This window comes from Typopeltis vanoorti, chromosome 6, assembly GCF_054136105.1.
Source record: "Typopeltis vanoorti isolate ZY-2024b chromosome 6, IOZ_Tvanoo_1.0, whole genome shotgun sequence".
Lineage (NCBI taxonomy): Eukaryota > Metazoa > Arthropoda > Arachnida > Uropygi > Thelyphonidae > Typopeltis > Typopeltis vanoorti.
Window position 1 is genome coordinate 160,401,036 of NC_143554.1, and position 12,559 is coordinate 160,413,594.

The 12,559-nt window shown below is 36.5% G+C and overlaps 2 protein-coding genes across 6 annotated transcripts in view; one reads left to right on the plus strand and one right to left on the minus strand.

Moving 5' to 3' along the window:
* TTLL1B (Tubulin tyrosine ligase-like 1B) overlaps nt 1-7,537 on the minus strand; it is a 403,225-nt gene extending 395,688 nt beyond the window's left edge. Inside the window, exon 1 of one of the 2 annotated variants that reach the window (XM_090394521.1) lies at nt 7,393-7,537. The gene's annotated coding sequence lies outside the window, so the exon portion shown is untranslated. The remainder of the gene's footprint in view (nt 1-7,392) is intronic. The other variant, XM_090394519.1, reaches the window with a different exon arrangement.
* Nucleotides 7,538-7,585: 48 nt separating this feature from the next.
* Nucleotides 7,586-12,559, plus strand: part of LOC150106169 (caprin-1-like) — a 261,133-nt gene continuing 256,159 nt past the window's right edge. For all 4 annotated transcript variants that reach the window (XM_090394515.1, XM_090394517.1, XM_090394518.1 and 1 more), the window contains exon 1: nt 7,586-7,904. In XM_090394515.1, the coding sequence (XP_090250641.1) occupies nt 7,791-7,904 (114 nt within the window). In that variant the 5' untranslated portion in view covers nt 7,586-7,790. The remainder of the gene's footprint in view (nt 7,905-12,559) is intronic.

Sequence of the window (12,559 nt, forward strand, 5' to 3'; positions counted from 1 at the left end):
TAATAATAATAATAATATGGTAAACAGTGATAAAGGTGATTGGACAAGGGAAGGTGTGGGCAAATGACAACCAACAAGTGGCTTTGGTAGGACTGGTTATAGATCTAAAATTGAACTGCTGTGTTTATTTACAAATGCCAGAAGTAAAGAGAAATAAGGGATAGCAAGTGGTTTTACTGATTGGGTTTACTCACACCAAAATTGTTGGAATAAGTGAATCATGGTTGAATGAAGATGATATCCTAACAGCAATAGAAATGAAAGGGTACAATGTTTTTCTTGAGGATAGAAAGAACAAGAATGGAGGGGAGTAATGCTGATGTTAAAGCAAGGGAATTACGAGGATGGTCTGAAAAGTTCTCGGTTTAACAATGAAAAAACAAATTTATAATTTCAAAATTATTTTTATTTTTCAACATAATTTCCCTTTATTCCAGCAATGCTCCAGCACCAGTATCCCATCCCTGCAGTGGTTCTCATGAAGATCTGCAAAATACACCTCTTGATTCAAAGAAAAGCGCTACCAGCAAGGAAGAGATTTAGTTTTGGGAAGAAATAGAAGTCAGAGGGAGCCAAATCTGGGGAATGTTCCAATAATTCATAGTGCCTCATTATTAAGATCCCTTAATTTTCCCATTGCCTAAATACTTTTGTTGGCAGGTGGGTAATGGTGAATCCAAGTGTCTCATCCATAGTAATAAATCGACACACAAAATCTGTTCTATTCTTGTTAAAATGCTCCAAGCACTGTTCAGAGATTTTCATGCGAGTGGGTTTTTCATCTGCTGTGAATAAGCACAACACTCATTTTGCACAAAGCTTTTTCATATGCAATTCTTCATGCAAAATATATCCTACATGTTATTTTGAAATGACCATAGACTCAGCAATTTCATGCACTTTGACTCGCTGGTCATCCAATACCATACCGTGCACTTGATTAATGATTTCTGGTGTTGTTACACTTTTGGAACATCCTTCACGTAGATCATCTTCAAGGCTGGTGTGCCTACGTTTAAACTCGGCAGCCCATTTCTTAATTGTCGAAAACGAAGGAGAAAAGTGCCCATAAACTTTTATGAACTTCGAATGAATTTCTTTTTGCGTTAAACCTTCTTTTACAAAGAATTTTATAACTGCACAATTCTCAATTTTATCCATTTCAAGGGATACACACAACACTATTGATTCAGACAGCTGTATAAAACAAACTACTTAACAGAATAACTTGCAATTTAACATGGATGCTTATGACAGATGTACCAACTTAGAAAAAAATAAATAAAAAATCTCACTGATAGTGTTGCCATCTATGGTTGAGGCCGAGAACTTTTCAGACCACCCTCTTATGTCCACATAAAGTAATATGAAAGAGGAAATAATGTTAATGGTTATGAGGCAGTGTGAGGTAAGGTGAAGGTTGACAGGAAGATATAGTTAGATGGATATTGCTATCGCCCAGGGAATGTGAAAGGTGATGATGAAGAAATGAATAAACAATTTGGGTTAGTGAACAAAGGAAGGGTGATTATTATGGGTGATTTTAACTATGGCACTATAGATTGGAATGAAGAGAGCATTTGGGAATAACAGCCAGGAGAATGACTCAGTTAGTAAAGAAAACAAAAGTGCAGTATGAGCAGAAATAGGTAAATTAGGTGAAGAATAATTCTAGAGATTATTTAAATTAAGGGGATATTAAATCCCACACTGTTTTAAAACCAAATAAGAAACTCAAAGATCGGAATCAAAGAGTTTCATGCCGAATATAGTAAATATAAAAGTATTGGTGACTACTAGTGTAAGCTAAAGCATGAAGTTCAAGTACGTAGTACAAACTAGGGCAACTCGCAGCAAAGGTGGAGATAATATAATGTATAACATCATACATCTCCTAGGAGATGGGTTTTACATTATGTGAAATACTAAGAATAGGGATCAGAACTTTCTCCACCTTTGCTGCGAGTTGCCCTAGTTTGTACTACGTGCTTTAGCTTACGCTAGTAGTCGCCAATACTTTTATAGTTACTATATTCGGCTGAAACTCTTTGATTCCAATCTTTGAGTTTCTTATTCGGTATTAAACAATGTGGGATTTAATATCGCCTTAAATTAAATGATGTTTACATCGCCGAAATGAAGCCTATTGGCTCTTTATTTTAAATAATTTATGGGTGCACCTTTTTGACAACTCGTATAGCAGAGTATACAAGTCCTTTTCGCTATACCTTTAGTATTATATTTGGTCTAGCTACTCACTGATGAGATCTCAATAAAGATCGAAACCGGTCTGGGTAGTGACCTCCCACCATAACATAATGTATAACATCATACATCTCCTAGGAGATGGGTTTTACATTATGTGAAATACTAAGAATAGTGATCAGAACTTTCTCCACCTTTGCTGCGAGTTGCCCTAGTTCATACTATGTACTTGAACTACGTGCTTTAGCTTACGCTAGTAGTCACCGATACTTTTATAGTTACCATATTCGGCATGAAACTCTTGGATTCCGAACTTTGAGTTTCTTGTTCGGTTTTAAAACAATGTGGGATTTAATATCTCCTTAATTAAAATAATGTTTGCATCACCGAAATGAAGTCTATTGGCTCTTTATTTTAAATAATTCTAGAGAGTTTTTTAGATAGGTGGCAAGTAGAAGAAAGAATGATCATGGTAAGATGATGTTAATGGATGAAAATGGTAGAACAGTAGCTGCTGCAGAAGACATTGTTGAGGTATTCAGTGATCAATTTATTATTATTACTATTATTATATAACACCTCCAGGGAATACAAAGACTCATCTAAGGAGGGCACCTACTCTCCGTCTCTACCACTCCACCAACCGCAACTGACTACCTTCATCATCTACACCAACACCATCTACGGCCGACCACCACCATTAGTATTTTCACAGACAATTCACAAACATCCATGCCAATGGCGGGATTTGAATCCAGCCTTTTGGCTGGAGAGCGGATAAGCTAACCACTCGGCCAACAAGGCTGGTGGTGTTATAAGAGTGTTTCATCCTGATCAGGGTGGAATCATGAGGAACTTAAGTGTAGAGGACATAGGAGAAGATCTTATTTGTGAGTATGCAGGAGGTATTTGAGGCAATAAGTAACTTTGATGTCAATAAGGCAATAGGATTTGATGACATATCACCACACGTCTTAAGGGAATGTTCCAGGGAATTGGCAGCAGCATTGGCATGCTTGTTTAATAAGTCTTACTAAAGCACAGGTTGCAAGGGCGTGAAGAAAACGTAAAATTGTTTTGCTGCCTATAATTTGATGACACAGCCTTCTCACCATCTTTATGCAGTGGAACAATTTTACGTTTTCTTCACTCCCTTGCAACCTGTGCTTTAGTACAGATGTACTACGGAGAGTACTAGAGATTGGTGAGAAGTAGGATACTGAAATGGGTTGATAACATCAGTATTATCTGTGGTTATCAGCATGGGTTTAAGGGGAGATCATGTTTTACTAACTTATGGAGAACAATGCAAAGCGAAACAGATGTTATGGAGGACTTGAATAGATTGCATGAATGGGCAGGTAAGTGGAACTATCAGTTCAATGTTACAAAGTGTAAGGTTTTGAAATTTGGTAAGCAATGATGTAATGCAAAGTATACATGTGGTGGGGAAACTTTAAGAAAGTGGAGGAGATGAAAGATCTGGTGGTGGCAGACAAAGACCTGAAATTCAGGGGCCACATGCAAAAATTGCAAAGCCATCACATTGGATAATGAAAATGATGTGGAGGATCTTGACATGCAGAAATAAAGAGGTTATGTTGAGGTCTCTTATGGATTACTGTGCACAGTTTTGGTCGTTGGGTTTTCATGGTGATGAGGATATGTTGGAAAGGGTCCAGAGAAGATTCAAAAAGGTTGTCAGTGGTGTTTGGGATGTGGAGTATGAGAATGGATTGAGAGAATGTGCTTGCAAAGCCTCGTGAATAGGAGAAAGAATGGGGATATGATTGAGACATATAAGCTAATCAGCGGTTGTTATCAGTTTGACATGGAAGAGATTTCTTATAGAATGGCAGAGGGGGGGGAAGAACAAGAGGACATCCCTGGAAACTGAATAAGGAGGGTGTAAGCAGAGGAGTGAGGAGCAGATTCTTTACATGGAGAGTGGTTGATTGGTGAGTGGAATGCATTGTTTGAGTGTGTCGTGAATGTAGATGGCCTGCAATTTATATTCCTCATGCATCTGTTCACAACTTTGAAGTTTAGGGGGCACATTGCAAAAGTAACTAAAACAGCTCACCAAATCACTTGGCTTCTGAAAAATACTTTAACATGCAGAGACGAACAAGTTGTTGTTCCTCTGTATCGAGCCTTGATAAGACCTCATCTGGACTTCTGTGCCCAGCTATGGGCACCAGGGTTTCTTCGTGATGGGGAGGAAGTGGAGAGGGTCCAGAGACGAGTGACCAAGATGATAGCAGGTCTGTGGAATGAACCTTATGAGAATAGGTTGAAGATTTGTGGGTTGCAGAAATTGGACGATAGGCGAAGGAGGGGTGATATGATTGAGACATTCAAATTACTGAACGGTTTTTATAAGATTGATCCAGAAGATATTTTTGAAAATATGACTGGTGGTGGGAGGACTAGGGGCCATGCATGGAAGCTGGGCAAGAGCATGGTTGACAAGGGTGTTAGAGCTAGGTTCTTCACTTGGAGAGTGGTAAATGAGTGGAATAAGCTTCCAGAATTTGTTGTGGGTGCTACGACCGTGAATGAGTTCAAGGCAAGGTATGATAGATACTGTGTGAACGTTGAATAGTTGTTCTTGACATGATGTTAGGGCCTCCCTCGATGAGTCTGTCGACTCCTTGGAGTTTCCCGGAACAATAATAATAATAATAATAATAATAACTTGTACCTCCTCCATAACATCATATTTTCCCACACTGCTTGGTTAATTTCATTGTTCTTCCATCTCACTCCTACTTTGTAAATGTTTTTCACTTGGTTGCAAAGTAAATTATGCTTTTCAATAAATTAAAGTTTTGTTTAATCCTTTATCCAAGAGTAAACAAACAAAGACTATTCATGAAATATCCTCCTGACCAAATCTAAAAAAGAAAAAAAAGGAAACAGGTAGGAAATTTGTTTTGCACATTTCCTTTCAAAAATGTATATTATTGTTATCAACATTTGTCCTCCATGGAGTGAGAGACTCATCGTGGGAGGTACTCACTATTGCATACAATAGTGAGTACTAATATTGCATACAATAGTGAATGTTCATTGAACCGCATCTTAAACTGATTCAATGAGTCCACATCCACAACACACTCAGGCAATGCATTCCACTCACCAACCACCCTCCATGCAAAGAACCTGCTTCATATGCATTATGTTAAGAGTCACTTACCTAAGGAAGTGTCCCGACAAGCTTTGTTTGCTCACACCTGGATAAAGGAATAAACAAGAATAAAATTTCTTCAAGTACAGTCTCCTTCGTAACCATGTGAAAAAACTTCCAACAACTTTATCTAATATAGAGTACTTCAATAAAGTGATAAACCTTTTACTACTTGTATCTGGAAAATATAAGAGGTTTGAATTAATTGAATCTTGATATCTTTTTAAGCCATTTCAGGCCTCAAATAAGTGAATATGCACGGTGGGATCTGAGCCCACAGCCTGCTGGTTACAGAGTGGATACATTAACTATTCGGTCAACCAGGCCAGTAAATGGATCTGTCTGGAATGTATGCTTTACAAAACTGACCATTACTAAGAATTCTATGACCATCAACCCAATCATTTATTCTACTCCCACATTATATATTTAATCCTCTCTGACCATTATGTGATGAAATTTGCTAACACCTGAGAGGGTTGGTACTTTGTTCTACCTGTTTCTCTCCATTTTATGAAAAATATCTTCCATATTAATCTGATAATAACTCCTTACCAACTTATATGTCAAAATCATATTCCTCTCTCTCCTCCTAATCACAAGGCTTGACACTCTGATATTATTAGAATTAATGAAAATTTTTTCGCTTGGTTATTATTACACCCTCCATGGAGTCAGAGACTGATTCAACTGACAACATATTTATATTACTGAATCTTAAAATTCTTAACACTCCCTACATTAAGAACATATTCCCATAATATGTTCCATTCACCAACAATTCTCCACATTATAAATTACATTAAAGATGACAAGAAATTATATTCTTGTTTCCTTCTTTATCCAAATGTAAGCAAACAAAGTTTGCACAGGAATATCTTCATGACTAAGTTACTTGCATATAGAAGCTAATGACTTCACATTATTATTAACACCAGGCCTCTATGGGGTTAGATGACATCATGGGGGTACCAGCTGTCACATGCAAATTTCATCAAATTGTGTCAAAACCTCACTTAATATTTTCACTCTCCTCACACTCAGGCAATGCATTCCACTTATCAGCCATCTTCCATATAAAGATACTGCTCTTTGCCCCGTGCTCATATCCTATTGTTAGTTTGAGGATTGGAACCATTTCTCTCCATTATATGAAAAATCACTTCCATATTAACCTGATAATAACCCCTTACCAACTTATATGTCACAATCATATTCCTCTCCCTCTTCCTAATCACCAGGCTCGGCACTGTTTCAATCAGTCCTCATATCACACAGAACAGAAGCACCTTAGTCAATTTTTTCTGGAAACTTTACATCCACTATATCCTCATCCCCCATGAAAATCAGGTGACCAAATCTGTGCACAATCACAAACTAAGATTAGAATCTACAGCTGGAATACTTTCAGTGTAAAACACCAAATGAGTGTATGTTAAAAAAAAAGTGACCTTTTTAGTGGTGTTTTTTTTAAATTAGCATAACAATATTGAGGCCTCTGATGAGTTTTGCTATTAATAATAGCAGTTTGCGCAAGTTTTTCTAACAGTTAGTAATATTTTAATGAAATCAGTGGTCTCCAATGTTTGGTGGGCGTGGATCCTTGGGTTAACTTAGAATTCCTTAAATATACTAAAATTCGTCTAAGGGTTAAAATATTAGTTACCACGTAACCTTTATCGACTTTTAAAAAATAGTCTATAGCTAAGGAAGGTTGTGAACCTCCGGTTTAAAACAGTATATGTTACGCATCTTTATTATTGGGAAAATGCGAGCAGTCAATTATTCCGACTGAGTTTTACTTTCCAGAAACATTGTTAGCACTTTTTTTTTTTTTTTGGATTTTAAAAACCATAAACAATAAATTAGATATTTGTAAATTAATAAGATAATGATCATAACAGATGGATAACACCAGTATAAAGTCTGTTAAGCTTTCTTCATACTGGCATCTAATTATTTTGTATTTCATAACTATAATATTTTTATATACTCACTTAGTGCTATTTCTTTCTTACTGTAAAAGACCAGCCTCGGTTGATTCTTACAGTCTAATTTTTAAAAACAATCAATAACTACTTGCAGTATTTGATGTTGTTTATAGAAGCAAGTGGCGCCATCAGTTACCACTCGATGAAACGTTGTAGCCAATATATGCTGAGGGTGTTGGACAGAAAACATAGCTGATGAAGCAGTGACGTTGTGTAGCTCCCTTGTTTATATACACCTTTTTCTTTTGTATTATTATGTTTGTATAATTGAAATGAAAAACTATTTGCGGTGGCCGTAAAAGCGCTTGGGCAAAATATTGTATATCCAAAGACTACAAAAGAAAAGTAACCACGTGAATACTTTGCACTGATCTGGTTCCTAGATCAGTTGTTGCATGTGAAGGATGCCTTCCGCCTCTGCCAAACTCGAAAAACAAGCCTCAACGGAGGCTTTAGATCCTTTAAAACAGATTGTTACAATGGTTGAAAAGAAAGTTCGTAATTTGGAAAAAAGAAAGGTGAGTTATAAACTATTATAATCTTTCCTTTGTTTCCAAATGCTACGAAAAGTTGTTGTTGTAGGTAACGGAACGTGACGCAGTAATACTGAAGTTTCTTCAGCCGGTTTGGAGATTTAGGCCTAACAATTAGGCTTGTATGTTATTTTTTGTAGCGAAAAACAGCTTGTCCGGTTGTCCTCTCTATTGGTTTAGAACTTCTCTGATGCATAAGTTTCAAGTGTATTCGATTCTTGGATCTGTATGATGATTTCATCTGTATCGACTATTACGTTATCTTTGAAATTTAGTTGTACACAATTATCGAAGATATGAAACGAACATTTACAGTTACAAATTTACATTACAGATACCAAAGACTATGAAATGTTTTTAATGTTGATATATCAGAAACCTAGTATGCCCCGAACATAATCTACAGCAAGTGCTTTTCCTGACTTTCCAATTATCTTCTGTAGATTTCTTAGTATTTTGTGCTTATTCATGTAATACAAGAGGGGGAAAGTGTTTTCCATACACATGAAAACTTAAATTATTTATTAATTTAAGGCATGGTGACAGATTATAAATAATCTGCCTTTATTCACTATTGTGTACTCTACTCAAATGCTACTCCATCTAAATCTGTTCATGCTTTTGCTTGCTATACATATACTTTAAAGGATACCCCCACCCTTTCTGTCTTTGTACCTCATGAATTGTCATCTGTCTGTTAAGCTACTCTGTTTCTCTGTGGCATGACCTGTTCTCTTCTTGTTTATGTAACACACTATAGATAATTTGCCCAATCTATATTTATGCATTTCTTTGTCTTCCTTTCATTACCTGCTGTGAAACTATTACTTGTTTATTGGCAGTCTGTTTAGTGTCCATAGCTGGTTTTCCAAATTATCCAACTCTTTGCCCATCTGAAGTCACAGGACACATACAGAAAAAAAAAAAAAAAGCATTGCTACATTTATATTGAGAATTTTTCATATTAAATGGAAACCCTTATCAAGCTTTTTGTGTATTTGCATGTGCACGCACACAGATATATATTATGTATAGATATACAGGGATTGGACAAAATAAAGGAAATGCTAAGATATTTGGGAATAGAATTCTATACATTGAAAACACTTGTGGAAGCACTGAATGTTCTTGTTTTGTTTACACTCTGTAGTTCTCATGAAAGTGCATTAGTGTTTCTCCTGAGTGATAATTCACATTAAAAAAACGAAAAATGGAAGACTCATCAGATTTGGAAAGAGGACAAATCGTTAGTGTGTGTCAGATATATATTATGGAGCATCAGTGACAAAAAAACTGCCACATTATTAGGCATGTCGAGATCGACAATTTCTAAGGTTATCTTGACATACCCAGATCATGAAAAAACATCGTTGAAGAGAAACAGTGGGCTAAAATCAAAAATTGCAGAAAGAGATTGGACATTGAGAAAGATAATTTCAAAAAATCACAGAATTACTGCAGAACTGAATATTCATCTTGCAGAACCTGTTTCCACAAAAACTGTAGCATGAGCTTCATAAATCCAGTATTCATAGTAGAGCTGCAATTGCAAAACTTCTGATTACTGAAAACAATGCTGCTTGATGCATATACAGTGGTGTCACGACAATCAAACCTGGACATTAGAAAACTGGAAACATGTGATATGATCAGATGAGTCAAACTTCATCCTATTTCCTACATCAAGATAAGTTTACATTTGGAGAACACCCAATGAAACCTACAATTTGGAATGTATGATTCCAACAGTAAAGCATGGGGGCAGTTTGTGATGGTTTGGGCATCCATTATTACTCTTCATGCCAGAATTACTGCAAGTGATTATTTGGACATTTTGGCTGATTGAGTGCATGCCATGACCCAAATGTTATTTCCAAACAATAATGCAGTATCCCAAGATGACTGTGTCCCCATGCATGCAGGTTGGAAGAGCATGAAGGCGAACTTCAACATTTTCCCTGGCTACTACAATCACCAAATTACCAACAGTATTGAACCATCTAGGTTCAATACTGTTTCTTATTCTAGTCCCCAACATCCACTGTTGGACTAGAATAAGAAACAAATTCCCACTTCCAATGTCTTTAAAATAACTTGAAGATCTTCTTCAAGAAGAATGGTACAAAATTCCACCAGAAACTATCAAAACTTGAGTACATTCCAAGAAGAATTCAGTGCTGTACTGAAGGCAAAAGTAGTCCAACACTATATTTATAAAGAAATATGTATGTATGAAAAGTGTTTCCATTTATTTCGAATTTTGAATTTTCTCAAGCTGAAAATTTTAATGGAATGAATACGGTATTAGTATTACTTCCAATCCTCCATGGAGTCCAAACTCATTGCGGGCAGTCAAATACTCAGGCCACAATAACTCGTACCTTGCTTTGAACATATTCTGGCATATGATACTAGAATAAGGGGGAATGCATTCATTTGGATTTCAGATTTCATGGAAGGAAAAAAATTGAAAGTAAAAGTTAATGGAATTTATTCCAACATGCATCGAACTTGGGCTGGAGTTCCACAACGTTCTGTTTTAAGCCCATTCCTATTTCTCATCTATATGAACAATAACCATCCTCACATAATAAATGACACAAAAATGGCATTTTATGCAGATGATATAGCAATCTGGCACACAAGCAGTAACCCTCAACAATCTGAAAAAGTCCTAAATAATTCAATAAAAGGTTTAGAAAGATGAGCAATGGAACTTAAATTACAGATAAATCCAGAAAAAACAAAACTGAGCATCTTCTCCACTGATAGAAAAAATAGAAGCTTAGAGAAAATAGAAAAAAATGACATTTACAACCCCCAAATCAAAACATATAAAACCCAAATAGAAAAATCCACTCGCTAACTTAAATGTCTCTATCATATCACCTCTCTTCCTCCTGTCCACCAAACTCTGCAATCCACATCTCTTCAACCTCTCTCTCTGTAGCCAGCATTCCAAGCTCCTGATATTGTCTTAGTCACTCGTCTCTGGACCCTCTCCAATGTCTCCACATCACATTGAAAACCAGGTGACGAGATTGTGAGCACAATAGTCCAAGTGTGGACCAGTGCCTTATACAGTGGCACAACCACTTCCTTATCTTTGCATGTTAGAGTACTTATCATAGCAGCACTATGATGTGCAGCCTTTGCAACACTAGCCCTTTAAACTTCAGTCTACTGTCAACCATCACTCGTAAATCTTGAATCTCATCCACTTCCTACAGTATGGCACCATCAATATAGTACACAGCCTTATATTTCTGCACTCCCAAATACAACACCTTGCACTTATTGATATTAAAACTACAACCCCCCCCCCACACACACACATTCTTTTGTCCAAGTAAAAAAGTCTATTTAGATCTTCCTGAAGGGATTCAGCAGCTTGCAAAGGCTCTTCATCACTCCCTCTCTTTATACTCATGCCATAATTTTTCTTTCATCTGCAATTCCTGTTTGATTTCTTAGTCATCCATTTTCCTCCATATCTAATAAAGCTCTTAAAAAGCTTAATATCATCAAAAGGCTTCTTGGAACAAAGTGGGATGCAAAACTAAAGACACTCAAAACTACATATATGGCACTCATATATTACCCATTATGAATATGGCTCCAGCTTCTACTAGCTCAAAAGAAGAACTTGACAGAGTATAATCAAGAGCAGCAAAAATTATTATAGGTGCAGTCTCATCCACAAATAATTTAAAAGCTCAACAAGAGTGTGGGCTTCACATACTAGAGGACAGAAGAAAACTCTCCACAGTTAAATTCACTAACAGAATCAGGAGCCAACCACAGGATCCCATTTCACTCAGGACTTTCGATGCCTGGACAAGAAAGTCTAGACTAAAGAGATCATCTACTTTACAATACGATCATGAGATTAGAAAACAGATCGACTTAGAGCACTTGTCCATTGAAATAAGCAAAAAGCCATTCTTTTCCACTTCTACCAAAAAACACAAAAATAAATTTAAATCTCCTAGAATCTTGTTCAAAAAAGGATTCGCAGCAAGAAAATAAAAGGGAATACATTACTTAAATAATCTAAACCATGTTATTGCCTATACTGATGGATCATCTGATGAAGCACTCAACCAAGGAGGTTTTGCTAACCCTACCTGGAGGCGAGGAAACTCAAATCAAAACCACAGCTGGCAAAATAGCTTCAAACTTCACTAGTGAATTAACAGCCATACAAACAGCTCTCAAGTTCTTTCTCTCAAATCCAGTAATAAACATTATAGAAGGAATAACCATCTACAGTGACTCAAAATCTGCACTTGAAGCATTAAAAAATGGAAAAAACAAAACTCGCACAGGAAATTCATGAACTACCAATAACTTTAGATTTGAAAAATAAGAACTGTACACTGCAATGGATACCAGCACATGTAAATATTGAAGGCAATGAAAGAGCAGCCAGACTAGCCAAAGAAGCAAGATACTTACCTCAGAAGTTACACTCACTATCACTATCTGATGCTGACTCTGTCACCAAATTGGTAAAACAAACTATCAAGAAGAATGAAATCAGCAAAATTAATGATAATAGAGAGATAACCATAATTATCGTCAGGGTAAGGAGTTGAACTAACACCTCTCCATATCTATTCTTGTCCAGCCGTTGCTGC